The sequence below is a fragment of the Amblyomma americanum genome, chromosome 10, assembly GCF_052857255.1.
Source record: "Amblyomma americanum isolate KBUSLIRL-KWMA chromosome 10, ASM5285725v1, whole genome shotgun sequence".
Taxonomy (NCBI): Eukaryota; Metazoa; Arthropoda; class Arachnida; order Ixodida; family Ixodidae; genus Amblyomma; species Amblyomma americanum.
The window spans coordinates 70,737,496-70,758,175 of record NC_135506.1 but is presented as its reverse complement, the minus strand read 5'-3'; the positions used below and the strand labels follow the sequence as shown (position 1 = coordinate 70,758,175).

General features: G+C 44.5%; 1 protein-coding gene across 2 annotated transcripts in view; it reads right to left on the bottom strand.

The window, feature by feature from the left end:
- The window catches only part of LOC144107355 (E3 ubiquitin-protein ligase RNF123-like), a 39,160-nt gene extending 18,518 nt beyond the window's left edge, over window positions 1-20,642 (bottom strand). Inside the window, exons 1-20 of one of the 2 annotated variants that reach the window (XM_077640343.1) lie at window positions 20,172-20,642; window positions 20,005-20,089; window positions 19,683-19,737; window positions 19,320-19,399; window positions 19,142-19,230; window positions 17,391-17,445; window positions 16,313-16,398; window positions 16,121-16,207; window positions 15,318-15,385; window positions 13,336-13,579; window positions 11,861-11,974; window positions 10,850-10,966; window positions 10,118-10,284; window positions 8,843-8,945; window positions 7,898-7,973; window positions 6,369-6,430; window positions 5,937-6,008; window positions 5,458-5,581; window positions 3,312-3,467; window positions 194-339 (exon numbers count right to left, since the gene is read on the bottom strand). In XM_077640343.1, the coding sequence (XP_077496469.1) occupies window positions 194-339; window positions 3,312-3,467; window positions 5,458-5,581; window positions 5,937-6,008; window positions 6,369-6,430; window positions 7,898-7,973; window positions 8,843-8,945; window positions 10,118-10,284; window positions 10,850-10,966; window positions 11,861-11,974; window positions 13,336-13,579; window positions 15,318-15,385; window positions 16,121-16,207; window positions 16,313-16,398; window positions 17,391-17,445; window positions 19,142-19,230; window positions 19,320-19,399; window positions 19,683-19,737; window positions 20,005-20,059 (1,956 nt within the window). In that variant the 5' untranslated portion in view covers window positions 20,060-20,089; window positions 20,172-20,642. Of the gene's footprint in view, window positions 1-193; window positions 340-3,311; window positions 3,468-5,457; window positions 5,582-5,936; window positions 6,009-6,368; window positions 6,431-7,897; window positions 7,974-8,842; window positions 8,946-10,117; window positions 10,285-10,849; window positions 10,967-11,860; window positions 11,975-13,335; window positions 13,580-15,317; window positions 15,386-16,120; window positions 16,208-16,312; window positions 16,399-17,390; window positions 17,446-19,141; window positions 19,231-19,319; window positions 19,400-19,682; window positions 19,738-20,004 lie in introns of both variants that reach the window. The other variant, XM_077640344.1, reaches the window with a different exon arrangement.
- Window positions 20,643-20,680: the final 38 nt, after the last annotated feature.

Below are 20,680 nucleotides of genomic sequence, written 5' to 3'. Positions count from 1 at the left end.
ATTGTTCCAACATTAAAGCAGAGGTCGCACGCCTTCATGTCAGTCTGCATATTGAAGCCACAATTAAATTTGTTTCCTTTTAGTTTTTTAATGACTGCCACAGGGTTCGTAACCTACCGACAATGGGTGAACGCCCACGTGTCTTGGGTCTAAACCAGCAAGTTTACAGGCAGATCTGTCGCTGAACACTTGCCTTGACAAACTGTGCGTGCCCACAGAGATAGTAGAGCCGCACGATTCCATCGAGAAGCTGCAAAACCTTCACGCTTTTGTCGTCTTCTTTGGCTTCCTGCGCTGTCGCCGACGGTTCGCTTTCCATGTGGACACCCACATTGGCACCTGCAAAGGACAACGGTCACAGACTGTCTCAAAAAATGCAGTCTTTCAATGCATGAACCTCAATGCATGCAAGACCTTAAAGGGACACTGAGGAGAAATTGAAGTTGGCTTGTATCGATAGAATACCAGCTCCTGATCACAAAAACGCCGCTCTTACTGAAAACAAAGCTCTTGTAAGGTAGAAAATAGTAAGAACCAAAATACAGGTATCGCCGCCACAGGCCAAACTCGCAATTACAAGCGAGGTGACGTCGTAGGACAAGAGACGCCCACCTTGGAGGAATTTTCCTTCCTACATGAGGCGCGAATCTCTGAGGCCGACAAAGGTAGGTTGCGCAGATCAATATTGAAGTAAGTTTTGTTTTAAAACCAATTGTGCACTTTTATCACACAAGGAAGGCAGGCAAAAGACAACCTGAATGTTGGAAGCAAAGAAAACCGATGCTTGGTGGCGCCACTGGCGGCCAGGAGAGTTTCGGTTTGTTATGGCGCTTCGCGTCTATGAGCATTGCGTGCCCCGTGGTTTTGTTTTTGACGCGCTTCGATTTACAAGCGCCGAACAGCAGAGGAACTCCAAGTGCCGCTTCAAGTGCTAGTTAACCTTTGAAGGAGCCTGTTAAGGCTTGTCAGATGATCGCCACGGTCGATGAAAAGCTTTGATGGCACGATGGTCGGTGATTGTACAAGGCAGCACTTGTGTATTCGCACGCTCGCCCGGTGAAACATTCCCGGCTGTGCCAGTCAACTTCAAACTACTTAACGGAAATCGTTTATTAGGGACGGGAGACAAGGTACAAGACAGTTAAGAAAAATTGCCGATGGCCTAGCTCTGTTAGGACAGAATACACGTAGCAAAAGCGCGGAGATTTCTGCATCGGAAGGGTGCATTCACTAGATGTGCCTTTATTGGTGATTGCTACTTGAGCCGTCGTGGTGGTGTGGTAGCGTCTCCGCCGAAGGCCCTGGTTCGATTCCGAATGAATTCCGAACCTGGGCACAAGATTTTTTTATTTTATTCAGTGAGTGAGCGGGGGGTTTCAGTGGCTCCCATAGATGCCGCCACCGAATATGTTGGTTAGCGGTTAAGCGCAGGCTCTGTTAAGGCGCGTTTATGCTCCGGCGTAACGCGCGCGCGCGCGCGCTGCACGGCGACGTCACATTGGCCAAAGCGAGACCCTCTATACTGCGCTTGACCGCCGACGCGTTCGGCGGCTTCGGCGCACTCTGACCGCACTTGCGGGGAGACTTGGAGTATGTCTCTATTTCGCGCCGAGTGCGCCAGCCGCCGCCGGCCCGGCCAGACTGATTCGGCTCCGCGGCGAGGTGCGCGTTGTGACGTAATTCAATAACTTTGGCAGTTGGGTGGAGCTGTTCTTTTCGAGCTCTCGGCTAATTTGATCCATTCACGGTACACATATGAAGGTACATGCAAGTGGGCGAGAGAACCCGATCCAGTGGACCCGTTGGATCTAGCGGAAGCCGTTGAAGCGTCGTGCGTCGGCTTTAGTTTCAAGGCGCCCACTTTAAACTCGACCGCCCTTGGGCACCTATCTTTTTTTGTGGCAATAAAATAAATAAATAACTTGGCCCTTGCAACCGTGGGAGACCTCGATGCCGCCTGCTTCCCCGTGCAACCGCGCTGTTCAAGGAATCCCAATCCGTTGGCCCCAGAGCCCAGGCTAGCCTCCGATTTGCGCCAGGCGCCGACATTGTCCTGGCGCCTCGTGACTCCCGGCACTTCGGGTTATGATATTTAGTTTGCAACGGTTGCTCACTGAGGAAGGGGGAAACGACCCGCTTGCGCCAAACATAACCGTGCTCCCTCAAAAGCATCGCACGCTCTGTGGGGCTGAGGTCGCTGAAATGCAGGCCGGACATTTTGCGAGAACTACGTCGTCGAGTTCGGGAACGGGATCCATCGCTACGCTGTCAAGACGCCGGTGCAAACGTAAACAGAGCGACGGTAGCGACCCCCGATAGATGCCTTCAACGTGCGGCGGCGGTAGCTTTCATTTCGGCAGCTGCTAGACCGCACCGCTAGCCATCGGAAATCACGGAGTCTTCGTTTACGTCACGTTTCACGTCACTCCGTCCTGTGACGTCATAAGAGTTCTCCGTGTCGTCATAAGAGTTCTCGAGTTTGAATCGGAGCGGTGGGAAAAACTTTGTCAACTTCGAATCCAAATTTCTTTGAAATAAATGCATCTTTTGCTGCCGGACAAGCGGCAACAAAGCATGAAATGCCGAACTATCAGATTTTGCGAACAAAAGAAATTGATAGGGTTCTCCTCAGTGTCCCTTTAAGTGCCATTTAAAAAGATTCTGAAGAAAGTTCCATACAATTCTTGTTCTAAGTAAAAATTGATTATTTGGCTGGTTAAAGCTATGTTGATATTCATTCAACAGTAACAGATGAATTTACTGCAGAGAAATTTGGACCTAACACAGTGAAACTTTTTACCGCCACTCAGTCCAACTTCATGACATCATGACCGAAAGGGGCTCCATGATTCTGGTTTGGAAATGAATGGCCCTGTAACTTATCTTCAGAGATCCATGCATAGAAATCAGTCTTGATGTCACTGCAGTTTGCTTGTGGGAACAACCGGTGGTGGAGATACTTGCATTTCATGTTCTGGCCTTTCCTGGGATAACAAAGCTCCACCTTCAACGAAGCTAACCTCTTTGCATCAGAACACAGCAATACAGGCCGACTTCAATACGTCCTCAGCGCTCCCTTGAAGCCCCAATGCAGCATCACAGCCTACAGGAAGACTGTCAAGTTCACGCCGAGCTGACAACAGTTTGGTCATGACTTTTCACAGCCATAACAATTCACGGTTTCAATTGACGTACACTCCGGATCACTTTGGAACTAATCTAGGAGTTCAGCAGAAAGGGTGCAAAACATTCATTTATGTGTCCAAAAAACACAAATGCAAGAAGACTCAAACCCGCACAGAGTTTCTCACCTGCTACGCTTTGCTGCAATGACCTTGCTATCCGATTGGACGTTAATGTCGGTATCTCCGATGCCACGATCCGCTGGTCTGGTGAGTCTCCAACACGTGAAACTTCGGAACCCATTCCAATTTTAGACATGATCAGGACATCCGGAATGTACAGATCTGCAGGGAACAATGGCACCACACTTAAACTTCAATGCTATAGCACCACCTCTGCTACAGCTTGTGGTCTGTGCTACTGAAGCACATCCATTGTGATGCAATGACCAATAGAGCAGTGTAACTACAGTAGAATCGGGACGATATGATCACTGTTGATACAAATTTCAGTAGGATATAAATTTTTAAACTTCTCAGGCTGAGCAATATGCAGAAATTTGTATGTTTCAAGCACTCACCCGCACCACTATGAATGATACAGATATAGGAGCCGCGACCGCACCCTCGAGCATTAAACGTTGCCCTCACCAGTCATGCAGTATGTGCCACAAGCATTGGCACACAACCCGCACACAGCCAACACAACAGTCACCAGTTGCTGAGCACGCACCATGAGTGCCATGCACCGGCATGCAGCCATAAATCGATCCCGTAAGCTGAGAACAAATCTTTCACACAATGCATTTCTTATGCTTCAGCATGCAGGTTTTGCTCCTATTTTGGTGATACCAATTTCTGGTGACGAGAATATCTTTCAGGACTGTGGTATCTGCACAATCAAGAGTCTACTGCAATGCCAGTAAAGTTCATTACTTAGTGATGTTAGGCACCAGTAAAGCTGCAGATGCAAATGTACAGAGGTGCAAGTTGACCTAATACTGTTACGTGACGGCAAGCTGATGAATGAGATGAGATGACGGCTTGGTGCGAGCACTCCTGACCGCGCCACTGCACAGTTCGTCTTCTAGTCTGTCACACTAACCGGGGCCGTCGAGGGATCATCCCGATCGCGAACGAGAAGAGCGATAGTGAAGATGAAATGCTGTAGATGACGACGGGCTTGAAAAATGGTTGAATATGGAAGGAGGTGAAGGGCCTGCCGTCATAATTTGCGTAGCCATGCATGTTGACGTAATGTGTGTAGAGATGCAAGATGTAAAGATCACTCTTCTCTGAAAACTAAACATTTTGACAGATTTGCCTGTCTGGCTGGGTTTGAAGACTAAGAAATGAACTGCACATCTCCAACCAAAAATTTAACCCAACGTTTCGAAGCAGACTCGGCTCCTCCATTAGGAGTGACTGAAGGCAGTAGCTAGCGTCTTTTAAGTATGGAGGGGAGGGACTGCAGGGAGGTGGTGAATGGTGACTTTTTTTCGTTGAGTTGAAGAGCGAGGTCCCTGGGCATATACTGGGGGCAGGTTTCCTTTTGTGCGGTTGATATTGTTCAGGGTGGTTTGGATATGCCAGGATTCCAGAAGGAGCCTTTTGTGGCAATTTGTTTAGGTTCCGAGGATGCGGGTTTCTTCGAAGTTGATTCTATGGTCGGAGTCCTTGGAATGTTGGGCTACTGGATTGAGCTCTCTTGCGAATTTGCGGATGTCGTTTTTATGTTGCCGAATTCTTTCTTTGAAATATTTGGTTTCGCCGATGTAGCTTGCGTCGCAGTCGGCGCATGGAATTTGGTAGACAATGCCTTGGGCTCTTTCTCTCGGCGGCCGGTCTTTGGGAACAGGTAGGCAAAGTGCAACAGTGTTTGTGGGCTTGTGCGCAACCTGGAGACCCGATTTTTTCATGGTTCGGACGATGGTTTCACTGACGCCTCCGACATAAGGTAAAGTGACGTATTTTGGTGCTGGCGTTGGTTTTTGTTCGTTGATTTCTTGACGAATGTTGTGTTTTTTATGTCGAATGATTTTTTGAATAAAGTCTTTTGGGTAGCCACTCATGATGAGTTCTTTAAATACCGTGCGTTGTCCTTTTTTTCTGTCAAGTTCTGTGCTGCAGTGTGTCTCAACTCTTCTGAACAGCGTCTTCACCACTGCATGCAGACATTATGCAGACATTATGCACTTGCACTTTATGCACTTGCATGCAGACATTATAACTTTGCCAAGCTTTCCATGAATTGAAAGAGTGCTCAAGTTAGGCGACTTCTTTTGCTACAGTCAGTGTGTGAAGAGCATGACAAAAGGTGCGAAAGGGGGCGTACTGTGTTCCTGAAGCAGCTGGCCACTGCTGGTGTGGAAGACGGGAAGACACCGGCGCACTAACGCCAACAGTCGGTGGAAGAAAGACAGGGCAACCGCGTGCGGGCACAGGTCCAGGGTCACCGTCTGTCAAGGTCGCGTGCACAAAACAATGCAGGGGGAAAAAAAGAAGAAAAAAGTGACTGGAATCAGCCGGTGCTAACAGACGCATTTATTTTTTTTTAAACATATCATCACAATGCTAACATTACAAAATTCTTAAATGCAAAAAAATAGTAAGCAATACATATAAATAATTCATATACTCAGTCAATGAACAGAATGCACAATGTCTGCTTTTATGTGTACTTACAACAAGCTACAACAGTAGGAAGCCTGTAAACATATGTAATAATCATTTATGCACACATCTTGAATGTAGCTGTCTATCAAGTGAGGGGAAGAAAGTCAAAAGCCTACACAAGTTCTGACAACAACGTACCCTGCTCCCTGGGGTATTTTCCTTTACGAAGGCTTCAAATTTAGCAAGAAACAGGTCCCGGCTTGTCTGGCCCTGTGACAGCAGAAGAAAACAGACATGCACACAAATTAATATACAAATGCAAGTAAAATGAACACTTCTTTGGCTTTGATAACCTGGATCTACTACAACATGATCATAAACAACTCTACAGGTGGTAATGCATATGTGCCATGTTAGTGATTCACATTTCACTGGGACAAATGGACCCAGATCTGCCAAGAGGAAAAGGCCACTGCCGTCACTTATTAAACTTATGCTTCCTTTTATTACTGTCACTTCATGCCAGGCTACACTTTCAGAGGAAATCTATCGGTACAATGGTGAAATTCATTTTTTCACAATATCTACGCAAATGAAAGTAGTATACAACAGAAGGATTAGCAAGCCTACCTGTGGGGCATCGTTGTCCACAGTGAGCTGCTCCAAGATTCTCAGCTGGATATTCTCGATGTCTGGTTTGACACAACAAAAATTCACTTAGGCAACAGTTCTGTGGTCAGAGAGAAACAGCAGTTAAAAAAAAAAAAAAGCTCAACATGAAACTGAGGTGAGAAACCTGAAAAGTGAGATGTAGTCATCAGATGCACCACTATGGGTGGGTAGGCAGAAATGACAAATGAAAGTTCACTATGTCTCCTATGGTGCCAAGTACAGAGGGAACTCTTCAACAATTAGCAGAGAACAGACCATTAATTCTAGCTTGAATGGCTGCGGCTCCATCTCTCATGCTCCTCACGTACTTGCTTCCTTGTTTCCCTCTGGCGTGAATTTTTAGTTCTGAAAGCAGTGGCACTGCCTTCAAGCATATGTAGTTTGCGGTATTCTTGAGAACGGACACAGCTTTCGAATCTTGAAAATCTCGAAAAAAAAAAAATCATTTTAGAAAACATCAGATTTGGTATCTATAAGGTCTTTTTAATCATATCATGAAAAATTCTCCCCATAAACAGCCCAGAAGTGACTTCGAAAAGTATCTGTGTGACCGTAGGTTGCAAAAACTGGCTGAGATCTCAGCAAAAATGGCCGATTTTCACACACGATAGCTCGGCTTTTGCGCTATCACCCTCAGCAAGATTGGTGTCACAGGAAAAGTGGTTTCATCATGATTGTCCTCCTTTCGGAATCACACGTCTACAAGGCCCACACAGCCAAAGACATTAAGCAATAGAGTCTTCCTGGGGCATTCCGATGAACCTGAACTGCTTGTACAACTTCAGCGCCAGTTTTCTCGAAAGTATTGTTTGACCTGACTGCTCTGCTTGCAGAGAGCGTAGCACGACAATGGCTTTACGAATTTTCATGAGGTTTATTGCATTGCGCTCCTTCGTGAATTCTTTATGCAGTGACGCTTCTATATTTTTGAATTAGTTTCTCTTTTTTTTTTTAAACCTGCCATTAAGTTGTCATGACAATAATGAGTGCATTATGCAAGGGCGGAATTAACATTCTGCGTAGAAAAATGTCACGCTGCTAAAAATATTAGGAGAATGTCACTGCATCAACCATTCCTTTGGGTAAAACTTGAAAGTGACTGCAGACCCTACCACGCTTTGTTGTCATGCCAGGCTTTCAGTAAGTTCGGCCTAACAACGGAGCACATAAAAATTTATAATGTCAAAATTACTAGATATTTCAGCAAAAATTTTGCGTGCTTAAGCATTCAGTAGTCTTTACAAAGTTGATTCTATGGCTCTCCGCGGCCATTTCAATGTTTCTTTGGCAGCAAAAGATGTATTTGTTGCCAAGCAATTTTCGGATTTAGGAAATTAACATGTTCTCTCTCATCTTCAACTCAAACTTCTGACGTAAATGATGAAAAGAAGTCCGATCTCTGTTGCAAGTGGATGAGAGGGTGGCCTAGACTCAGAGATCCACAACGACAACGTGGAGAAAGCCATTAGGGAACAAAGATTGCTCACCAGTGATCATAACCTTCAACCTCTGTTTTGCAGCAGCGTATAAATTTTTCCTGTACGCCTCCTCAGTTGGATGCACCTGTGAAAGGTGGCACAAAATTGCTAGTGAGGCCACATGGCTTTCTGTACCAACACCAAAACAACATTGAGCACTGCCGAGTGTACGCGACACCATTTAATGCTCCTTCGGCAACCGCTGGTTCATTTCAAAGATAACCGCTAAATGCAACTTTTGACTCACTGCAAAAGCAGCAAAAAACGTACAGCCGGCAACAAAAGTTGGCGAGGCGTGGGAGGTTGAGAACAAATTTGCTGCAGCGCTGCCCAGTGGCCTGGTACTGACACCAGCAAATGCAGCACACATGCCCCTCATACTGCAGGTACTCTAGACAACTGGCTGACTTGCATAAATCTGGTGAAATAAATTTTTTTTTCTGCACTACCAAGTGATCTGCAACACTTGGTGTCCGCCACTAATCAGTTAGTCCACTAAGAACCAAGATAAAGGCAACTCAGCATAAACCAATAACCATACTGCTACTAAAGCTGCTGAACAGCAGAATAGTGCACTGCCAAGGGAAACAAATTAAGGCAGTGCCTGAAAAAGCTAGAAATCAATGAGCATGACGCATAGCTGTTGGGTCACTCCACTATGCAGCACCTGGCTTCAAAGTACTTCTAAAAATGACCACCAACAAATCACTGGAAGATCTTCTCAATCACTACAAGCAGAGAATAAACACATGCAGGAACAAGGAAAAAAAAACATGCAGCCAAAAATCTTCAATCTGATACAAGCAGAGTCACCCATGTGACAATTGTCGATGCATCCCTATTTCGCATTAAATTCACCATAAATCTCACTTCTCAAAAACGAACATAACTTGCAGAGTGCTTTGCTTCTGTGGCCAGAAATGCCGATTTCCAAATCAGTAAAAGTAGCCTCACCTCTTCCATGAGCTCGAACCAGACGTCCGGAATGAGGGTGGCTAGCGTTTCGTTGTCCGGTGGTTTCACCTCCATGAACATGGCAAACTTTATCTTGTCAAACGTTCAACAGCTGTCAAGGACAAATTACTTACAAATCCGGAGAAAAAGTGTTGGCAGCATTTATAGCGAGTACTTAGCATGCAGGACGCCATAAATTTCTTTCTATTTTGCTAAGCACGTCTTTCTTGAACACTGAAAAATTAATGGTGCTATTACGCTGACAAAAATGCAGCTGCACGCACTGAGCACAGTATATTTCAAGACACCAACTGAACACCAGCTTTTCTTCGTCTTCTGTTCCTTGCTCACAGCTGCTTCAGCACATGTACTGCATGTTGGCCATTCACATTTGCTACATGGGGAACAAGTTTATTTCACCTGATGCCTTCATTTGTTTTTGGAACTCTCATTTGTTTTTGTTGGTGAGCTGGAGGGAAGCTAATGTGTGGTTCCTGTTCATATCTCGTGTCTTTCGAGCTCTTGAATTTCAATGTCTTAGAATTCACGTCACGAACTTTTCCTAAAGCCGCATCAGACATGCTATTACCATACTGTGGCAACATGCCAAGGTACCTTACACACGTCAATATGAGAGTTCCAGCACTGCAACCAAAAAAAATGACAAACGATTACGCTAGTCAGCAATGCAAAGTTTGTGATCAACTCTTCATTAGCCACCTGCAGCGTTGGCAATTGGCATGTTACGTTGCTAGCCAACCTTCGGGATCCTCTAGTGGCAGCCACCATTCCTCCGCTTTCGCCATGGCAGGTAGCATTTTGCTCCACTACTACCTGCCACCTGTCAAGTGATAGGGTGACCTGTTACCTGACAGGTGGCGTGTTACGCTGACTGCATCGACTACGCCAATGCGTAGCGGCAGGTGGCGCGCTATGCTGCCAGCCACCCAGCGGAATCTTCCATTTGCAGCCACTTCCAGATAGCATTTCGCTTTGCTACTCCGACAACTCAGGAATGGGCGCCTAAGAGCTGTGCTCTAAAAAGAAGAAATAAGACAAATATTAAGCAACGAGATGCATCACATGCCTTCTTCTGTGTTCCTTTCTTCACCATCAAATCTTGCTATGCCAAACTGCACCTACATTGTAACACTCAGCATCTAGGCATCCCACAACACTGAGGTCCTACATTAATGGGGATCCATGACAGGCAAGTGTGAAAAGAATGGGGGAATCAGGAAAAACCTAAGTATTTCAGAGAGGCATAAAGGATATAAGACGCTCTCGAGGAGGTAGCGACGTGATGAGTCGTGCCGCAGGATGCTTAGCAGCAGGTAGAGGTGGCGCTTCTGGTGGAGGAAGTCGGGGGTACACGGGGAGAAACGGAAGCCGGAGAGCAACGCCACGGCCACGTTTTCCAGGCACTTTTTGATCTCCTGCGGCTGTAACAGGTGAACGAGGCCAAACATAAGGAAGCGTGCCAAACCACAAATACAAAGATGATAACTGCCATAATTCCACTTGTCATGCAGTCAGTAAAATGCATTTACAGAAGTAGACTCAACAGATGCTCCTCAAGATTCAGTGATTTTGAATGGTCTAGAGCAAACTTAAGGCACTGAATCTGCAGTTATGTGGAGGTATTTAAAAGCCTTGATTTAGCATGTCATGCAGATTTCTGCTTGTTATCAAATGTGCTTGCACAAAGACAAGTTCTGGAAGTAAGTAAAGCTGAAAGAAATTTGAACGGTACTACATTATTCTTTCGAGAGCACTCTTGCCGGTACATTTTTAAAAATTAGATAGTAGAAGCAAAGCAAGAATTCAGCACAAAAAAAAAAACAAAGTGCGCACACAATGTCTTGGCTGCATGGTTCAAGACAAATCTTTGTACAGTGCTGTTCATTTTGAGGATACAATACTGAGTTCCCCATTTTCCTACTCACTGACTAATAGTAGTGTCATTCCCGAGTTGAAGAGAAAAGATTATTAGGAAAAGGAACTCACTTCCAACAATGCCCAGAATAGCTCAAGTAAGGTGCATATCCGTCTCCCATCTGGGCTCTCTTCAAAGACTTGGAACAGGAACGGTAGGAAAGAGACCTCTGTCACATGACTAGATGCCTGCGTGAGAAAAAGACACATCAACAGCAATAGGGACATCAAAATCTGTACTATTTGATTTTCTCCCCCATAGTGATGCATATACAACCAGAATAGACACTACTAACACATGCAAACATCAGTTCAAAGGTGCATTTTCGTAGGCAGTGCGATTTCAGTTTCCTATTTATCTGACCACATGAGACTGTAATGGCACAGTTTCTACAAGCTTATGAGCTTCAAAATTAGTGAAGTTTGACACTGTTGTTCACAAATGCATTCATGCATGCAGCAAGCAAAGGTGAACACTTGTGTGTGCTTTCAAGAGCTCGGGGAAATATGTAGCAAGCACATAAATAACACGCCATAAATGCTATCACCTTCCTACATGCGCATGCTGTCCACTCTGATATGGCATCACGCTGAACACCAAACTTCGAGGAAGTGAAGTAGTAGTGCTAGGCAGATTAGCCTTGTCAGTAAATAATCTATAGTGCACTTGAAGCTTTTACATCATGCCCCATGACCACAAGTTTCTAAGCAAAAAGAATAAACATTTATATAGTTTGATGTCTCTATTCATTTGTTTAGCAGTAGTGCAAAAGGAATTCAGAAGTCCAGGCACACAGCCTAGAGACATCCCAAACCACCATCACTTAGTTGTATGTTGGTTGAATCAAAGCAACCAGCTCTCACTAAGAAAGAGTAAAAGTGCCCCGATTCTACTTGCCATGCAGGCATCTAGCACACTTTAGAAGTGTGAAAAGCATAAATGCATGGATTTATTGGATGCCCCCGAAGTGAGAGGGGTGCTGACTGATTTAATGCATGCTGCATAGCACTCGAACATTTCCTCAATCAATCGATTAAGCGGCGAAGTCAACCGTGGCCGGCTGCCACCACAGCCTCACTCACCAGGAGTGGGCCCAGGCGCCTCAGCACCGGTGCCGCAATGAGGAGGGCCTGCGCTTTCGTCCCCTGCCGGAACACGTCCAGGCCATCAGTGAGGTAGGCCGACTGGGATGCACCCTGCAAGCGTTTGAACCAAGAAATGATTGCAGGCATGCGTTTCGTTTCTGTTGGGTTTCCTTGAAGTGTTATCCCTAACCTTAGTTCTGCACTGTACTGTACTGTTAAAGCGTTTACTCTGTTGAGTACTTCGTCAAATATTTTGTTGAGTAATTCTGTTGCGTAAGTCGCATACTGAACCTACTTTTTATTGGACCCACCACTAGCCTTTGGCCATGGGTCCAAGATGTTTTGTACTTCATATTCTATATAAATAAATTTTTAAAGTGTCTCAAGAACCTGCTGGAATTTCAAAGGCGAACAAAGTCCCATGAGAAATGGATAAATAGTTCACTATTTACTTTAGAGCGTAGCTCTAAAGTAAATAGTGGTGTTCGTGGATTCCGCATCGCAGTCGGCGGCGGCAGCATAGTCAGCATAGCATACCACCTAACAAGCGTGGCAGGTAGCTGCAGAACGAAACACCACCTGCCATGGGGCGAGATCGGTGGAATGGACAATTGGAAGGTGGCTGCCGTGGGAACATGCCGTAGGGTGGCTAGTAGAGTAACTTACAACCCGACAGCGGGGGCAGGTGGCGTGTGAAGAGGTGTGCTCAAATTTCGCATTACCAACTGTCACAATCGTCGATAAAAGCTGGATAAAAGCTCAGAGGGTGGTACGCTTGGATAAAAGAAGCAAACATGACTCACCTATCATCAACAGGATAAACAGTGGAGGCACTAATTTCAATGCCCTTGGCGGTACACTAAAGGTAATACCTTCAAGAGTATAGTTAAACCAGGAGCAGAGAAGAAGACAGCATGCCACAGGTAAGTAAAAACAACACAACTACATGTTGAGTGCAGTTCTCTGCTGATTAGTACACAGTACATTACATTGGGCTTAATGTGTCAAAGGCAACTAGAGACACTGTGATGAAAAGCTCTAAGTTAATTTCAACCACCTGAGGGTTCTTTTAACATGCACTGGCATCCTGCAGCACATGGGCTTATGACTCTGCACTCATCAGCAAAACACTTTAGGTGCTGCAGCACTGTGGCAAGTAGTTCTCTACCAAGTGAGCTGAAGATAAAAATGCTGCTCAAAGCAATCCAGTTCTCTTGTACTCCCCATGGTGCCAGCAACTGTTTGTCTCTTTCGCTCGTCGACCTCACGAGCTGTTCACATCTCTAACGCTAGCGACGCAATACATCACCCATCACAGCCACCTCCTAGCCGTTATTTAATAAAATAAATAAGAGGGATAAACGTAATAATCAACCAAATTAATTGATGAGCAAATAAACAAATTATAGAAGAACAAATTAATATCTAAATGATCAACAAACGAACGAACTGACACACCAATCGGAACACACCTTGTGCACTTCCTCGTAGACTGGGAGTAGCCGCTTTGTCCAGAGCAGCAGGAGACGAGCCCGCTCGGCATCTCGCAGCGAAACCTTCTCCAGAGGACGATATCCCTCGACAGGGTGGCGCAGGGGAGTGGCCCCAAAGTTGGCCACCAGATTCTCGCCAAAGGCCAAGCTGACGGCAGGGAAGTAGGCCATGCCAGGTCCCAGTCGAACATTGTCAAACGCCTCACCCATACTACGGCCATTCCTGGAATCGAGGGACCCATTCCTTCACTTCCACTGCAATTTTCACCATGTTTACACCACGTTCCCAGCTATGGAAAGGAAAATGGTAGAGCAACTTTGACAGGTGGGGTTAGGGGAAGAAACATGAGTTAATGATGCCATGGCTGAAATCGAGAAGAGGAAATGGATATGCGCAGGGCATATAATTGATAGAAGACGCAACCCATGGTTAGTTAGGGTAACAGAGTGGATTCCAAGAGGAGGTGCAGCAGGAGACTGGCGGATGAGATTATTAGGAAGTCCACAGGTGCAATGTGACCACAGCTAGCTGGCGCCGAACAGTGTTGATATAAGGTCAATGGGAAAGGCCTTTTTCCAGCGGTCGACATTATTTAGGCTGATGGTGATGATGACTGCATTCTGTGGCTTCTATTCAATACAGAACATCAGCTACACCCGGTCTAACTGTGGGGAAGAATAGGAACGTACTATAATTGTTTGGCCAGTGGAACACTGACTGCAATTATGTTCATTATAGCTGAACATGGTTAAGAAATTCTATTGACTTTTCTTGCCATGATATGCTGTGTTCATCCTTGAAACAGGCAGAAATGAAGTTATTGTTACACAGTGAAAAACACAGCTCTCAAAGCTGGCAAAAAAAAAAAAATCTAAAACCATACTTGTCTGGGCATTTAATTCAAACAGAATATGCCTTGGTTAAAACCTGCCAGAACTATTTCGTTATTGCAATCATTTGACAAGCCACCAACAAGACACTAGCTTGCTTGATATTAATAATATATTAAGTGCTTAATATTAGGCTAATAAATAAATTGAGTTTCTATTTTTCTCACAGAATGAAAGCAAACAGCAAAACAACACAATTCATTTCATCAATATCTGTTAGCGCAGTTTAAGAATGCCAATTTCATCAACTACCACGTCTTCATTCTATTAAACTAGTTTATATCAAAGAAAATCCCTTCTGAACTGCTGTCCAGCACATGGAACAAGAATGATCAAACAACAGTGCCTCCTTCATGCTACAACTTTTCACAGGGAACAAGGTACCTAAAATAGTTGCTCGGCGTTCTATTAAGACGGAAAAAGTACTGGCAGTGAGCAGCTTAAAGGGACACTGAGGAGAACCCTATCAAAATTTTTTTGTTAGCAATATCTGATAGTTCGGCATTTCATGGCTTTGTTGACGCTTGTCCGGGAGCGAAAGATGCATTTATTTCAAAGAAATATGTATTCGAAGTTGAAAAATTTTTTCCCGCCGCTCCGATTCAAGCTCGAGAACTCTTATGACGACACGGAGAACTCTTATGACGACACAAAACGGAGTGACGTGGAACGCGACGTAAACACAGACTCCGTGATTTCTGGCGGGTAGCGGTGCGGTGCGCTACCTTCCTTTGCAAGCCTCAGAGATTCGTCGCGTCCATGAAGTAAGGAAAATTCCTCCATGGTGGCGCCTCTTGTCTTAGGAAGTCATCACGCTTGTACTTGCGAGATTGGCCTGTGGCGGCGATACCTGTAGTTTGGTTCTTGCTATTTTCTACATTACAAGAGCTTTGTTTTCAGGAAGAGTGGCATTTTTGTGATCAGGAGCTGCTATTCTATGGATACAAGCCAACTTCAATTTCTCCTCAGTGTCCCTTTAATGAAGCAAACACAAATCGCATCCAGAAATGGCAACTATCATCAACAATAAAATTGCATCCTTCATGTTTCTACGATCAGAGACAGCTCACCTGTAAAAGCTCACAATGCCTTTGTCAAGGTCGATACAACAGCCAATGACATCACCTGCCAACCAGGCCTGCAGAAATTTAGGAATAAAAAAAAAAGAAGGAGGCTTTCCTGAAAAGTCTTTAACACCACCACCTGCACCTTCAAACAAATGCATGCCAAGAAGCGGACACAAAGAAGAGCAATGCAGTGCAATATTTTCTGTAGCCTACTTTCTAAGCAATGTCTACTCTTTACATGTTGAAAATAATTGGCCATGGGCTGCAATACACTGTACTTCAGTTATGTTTCATTCCTAGTAAACGGCTAATACTGCTCACCTATACCACACAATATACTCAAGGAACTGACATGCACATTTGCTTCCCAGGCTTATTATTACTACTTTATTATTACTTTATTATTACTGCTTATACTGAGAGCATGTGAAACAAATCTTATGTCACATTCAGTAATCATAAAATATTGCGTTCTTTCCAAAAACCTCTTATGTCGCTATGTACTGGTGTATACTATGCGTAGATCTTAGAAGTGCGGCACTTCGTGGTTGACAGAACTTTTTCTATGTTCATTTATTCCAAGTGCTGCTCCAGGTTTCTGGGGTTAGCACTAATTACCAGTGGCACCACAGCTGCCAGCTTGAGCTAGATGTTCTGCATCTCAATTTCCGAGATCCTCGTATTTCACAATTTTTTTTTATTCAAGATGTCCTCAAGCCTGCTATCACTAAGCATAGTGATGTCAATAATCCATGTCTGTTTATTATCTACAATCTCAATGATTACCACTGTTGTTATTTACATACCTCTCCATACTTGTATGTGGCGACATTCCATTTTCGCACCCTGTTTCCATCGAAGGCGTACGAGTCGGGCGTGTCCCCCACGCCTTTCTGCGTAAAGAGTCGAGACATGTAGAAATCATGACTTCTGTGGTAAGGCACTTTCCAGACTGATCCGCGAGTCATAATTAATAATAGTAAATAGCGCACACTTACCTCTTGTGAAAATTTGCAACTGCTTGTGACCCAGCCAACCTGCATAACCCCCTTGGAGCCAAGCATCAGTTCGTATTGCCATTTGCCTGAACAGAATGAAAGAAGCAGCCATGTTGATAAAAGCATGCAAAAAAAAAAAGAAAAACATCAGGGAACCAAGCTGAGGTTGTTAAGCTCATTCCATTCAACAAATTGGTTGGCATGACAGCATGCAATCAGCACACTGCGTACAAAGTACAAATATAAAGTCACTATGAACTGGTTCCTGCTGTTAACAAGTACACCAAATTTTATTTTTATTGGAACATTATCAACTGCACACATGCCCTGTAAGATATGCAGTCGTGATAACATGAAAATCACTTTTAACGCAAGTTTCAGGCAATAAACGTGACTGCAATCTGCCTACTTGTGTGCCTATTCAGTCCAAACGTGCTGCATGTGTGACTTAATTTCTGTGCCACAGGTTGTGGGCATGAGTTGGTGCACAAGCAACATCAGCACGTGGCTAGCACAGAAGTTAGCCATCCACACTGGATGCTTGCACAATGCAAGCACACATTAGACCATGTGTTCACATTATTCTGCAATGACTTGTTCCGTATGGAAAGGTACAAAGGAGCTTACAGAGCAATGCAGACAATGTGATCCAATTTTCATTCGTGATAAAAATTAATTGCTCGGCTCCCTGCGGCTATGATGACTTTCGTTCAGCAGCAAAAAGATGCATTTAGTATTGCCAAGACAATTGAATTTGAAAATTTAACTTTTTTTTGTCTTCCGCCACTCAATTCAAATTCATGTCACTGATTAAAAGGACTCCATAACCACTGTTTGGAAGTGAAGCGGCAGTTGGCCCAGCCTCATAGATTCAGAACCAAAAAAAAAAGTATTGACGTGGTTTGCTTGTGAAAACAGTTGGTGGTTGCAGTGCCTGTATTTATTCTTTAGGTTTTTCCCTTGCTTATATAGGCTCAGTTTTAAGCAAAAATACCCTCTTTGTCATTAAAAAATGGTAATCTATCAACACACGCCAATTTCAATTTGTCCTCAGTTCCCCTTTGAAGCAAAAGCTCACCTTTGAAAACACAGCAGGTTGCTCGTATCGTATTGAAGTTACTCTGACTGGACACCTGCATACATTTTAGAAAAGGCAGTCATCCAAAACCTGTCATATTACGGCAGGTAAAGGATAATATCTGCAATAAAATTTTTATCAATGCGTATTTGCGGCAACATCTGGCTGGACAAAGAAACCATGGCATACATCGAACGATCACAACTAAGTAACAAATGTTGGAAGGAAACATCATGGCTGTAAGCATAACAAATCACGAAGCCTCATTATGTGCACCATTTAAAGGTATCTGCACAAGCCGAAACATTTTTTTTTTTAATCTCTTAATACAAGCATGGAATCAAGGTTGAGAACATTTTGCACCACAACCGATCATGTCTTAATCCTGTGGAAAACTTTTTTTGACATCCGCGCATTATACTGCAGCTTTCACAGCAGGTTCTCCACTGCCTCTGGATTCATTTCAAATTTTGCAGCCAGGTGACGTTTTGTTTAAGCCCAAAACATTAGATTAGCTCGTATCATGGTCTCAGTCGGGGCGATTTCTGCGGGCATCCTTGAATGTGTGACATCATGACCTGCACACCCATCAATATTAGCACTGCATTTCCTGAAGAAAAAATTTCATGCTTGTTTTTGGCCATTTCATACAAATAATGATCGAAGCTGTCACTTAAAGCCACCAGTCCATTCATTCAGCACGCACATGAGAGGGTATCGCGACCGTACTCATGACATCATTTGTTGATCTGTCATGACATCATACTGCGGTCAGAACCCAGTTTCCTTCCATTTCCTAGTTTTTTTTTTTTGCTTTATAACTGTCTGAATCATTATTTTGAAAAACTTCACTGCGACTACGACGGGAACATCCAAGGAATATGATGTGATAGTCAACTCAAAATATTTGAAAATCCTCCGGAGTCGCCCTTTAAAAGCCGAAGACCAGCAAACAATATGATAAAACGGTAGCAACATGAAGCTCTGTTCCTCACAACACGACAAACGATATGAAGCACAATAAAGGGATGCAGCCTTCCCTCTTCTACAGCTCTCCTATCAGGCTTTCAGTGAACTATTTAGATGCATAGGTGATGACAAACCGAACATCGGCAGTTGCTTCGCTGAAACCGGTTCTGCAAACCCAGAACCTGAGCGACAAAATGAGCACCAGTGGTTTGGCAGCTCTCAACTCATTGCACGAAGCCATTGGGTGGCATGTCGCCATGAATTAACGCATCTTGCGGTTAGCATTTAAAAGTGGTGATGTCAAGGCGTGATAAGTCAAAAACCTAAACATCTCCTATCTTTTAAAATGGCTTTCAGGCCTTAGTTTGGCATTTATCAGTTCTTTCCAAAATATCTCCAAGTATGTGTCATCTGCAGTAGTGACAAACCAAAAAGGAATGGTGGCAGCATTTGTTGCTAGCTGCTATATTTCTAGTCTTGCATCTTGAGCAAAAAAATGGCACCATCATTCCTTCACTTTTAAAGTGTTTCATCAGCTCAGTATCTATTCAAATGCCACATAGTGAAAAACAAGCAAGCACTCGACCAAAGCATTCTATTCTGTTATTCAGACACCTGCCGCCAAACATCCCGCTGAGTAAAATCTGCACATGTGTGTACAGTGATTTAGCCCGAAGACCACACATGCCCCAAGTGACACACTATTAGGTATGTGATTTAGATAAAACCAGTAACGCATCTAGCCAGGATTACTGATGAGTGAAAAATTCATTCAAACTCACCCCAAGCCTCTCCTGGTTAACGATGAATGTCCCAACATTGGAGCAAATGTCAAAGGTAACGTGATTCGGTCCCAGACGGCCGTAATCATCTGAAAAGGTACAAAGAAAACCCCCGATGCAGTTCCAAAGAAATCTCACTGCTAGCATCTGCATTCGAGAAAGCTTGATGAGAACTTACTCTCTGCAGCCTGTCCTTTTGCCAGATTCTCAAGCTCAGAGTCAATGAAGTCATCTAGATCTTCCAACTTCAGAGTGGCTCTGCAATATAAGACAAAGCATTAAATATTACCAATAATTTAGAAGCAACAAACGCGCACTACCAGCTGCCACTTCAGCCTGATCATGTGGATGGATAAGTTGAAGGAGCAGTTCAAACTAGGACAGTTAAAAGTGATACAACGTGATCTCACTTTTTCTGACATAAATAAAACGTGAACAGAGAGCACGCGAAAGTCCAATCCGATTAGCACAACGTGGTACAGCAACCCAGAAGCAGCTGATGAACACTGTAGAATAAATTGAACAGGCATGCAATACGTACTTTTCTTGTGCTTCTGAAGACACGGGCCTTTTAAACACGTACTCCAGCATTGCTTCTGTTCGAAATGGGAAACGTTTAAAGTCACCAGTGAGCCAAAGAAAACATACAAATAAGAGTGCTTATACTAACGAAAGTGAAAAAAAAGTTAACTTGTCCCCGCAACGCCACGAATTCATACTGCTCTAAATGATGTGCAGGAAAACTCGCCATACTTCAAGTCACATCATCGAACTGTCCCGCAAATGGTCACAAACTCCGGTCAAACGCAGTTCACACTTGCAACCACCAAAATTACATGCTACGACGCAATTTCGGCACCCACCTAGCCAAGCGTTCCTACGACCTACTGTGGCAAAGTTCTGGGGCCAAACTTCCATTCCTCGGTGGCTTCAACGAAAAGAGGTCCCCTGGAAACAAACCCGAAATCAGCGCCAACCCTTCCCTTCAGGAAGTCTCATCGTTCAAAGCGACGACGGTGCACACACTCACAACACTGTCATGACCGCACTGCAAGCGAAGAATTCCGACAGACCCAACCGCACGGATAACGGCAAGGCTAGGCACAGGTGACTAAGCACTCAAATCCGCCGTAACGCGCACACAATCTGCGTCATACACGCACTGCACAAGCTTCGCTTCCTTCGAAGCACAGTCGGGCTTCGGCCACTAAGTGAAAGCTGCGGTTCGGGAAGCAAGGGGCCGAATTCCCGCAGTCCGGAGTTCCCAGCAGGCGCGTCGGATCGCCGCGCTACCGTCATGCACAATCCTTCGTCAATTTTTATCACCGGCCTTTCTAGATCTTGATTTCACGTGTACGGATCGCCCTCACTGGCCATGGCTATTGCCTACTCGCACTTGCACAATGTTTTCCCGATGTGAAAAGCAAAGCCCAGAAGCACCGCAAACGGAAACAAGACAACGGCCACCCTACCGACGCAGGTTTTGCCTTTCTCGTTCCGTGTTTGCTTGCGGTAGAAGAGCGGGATATTTGAAAATGC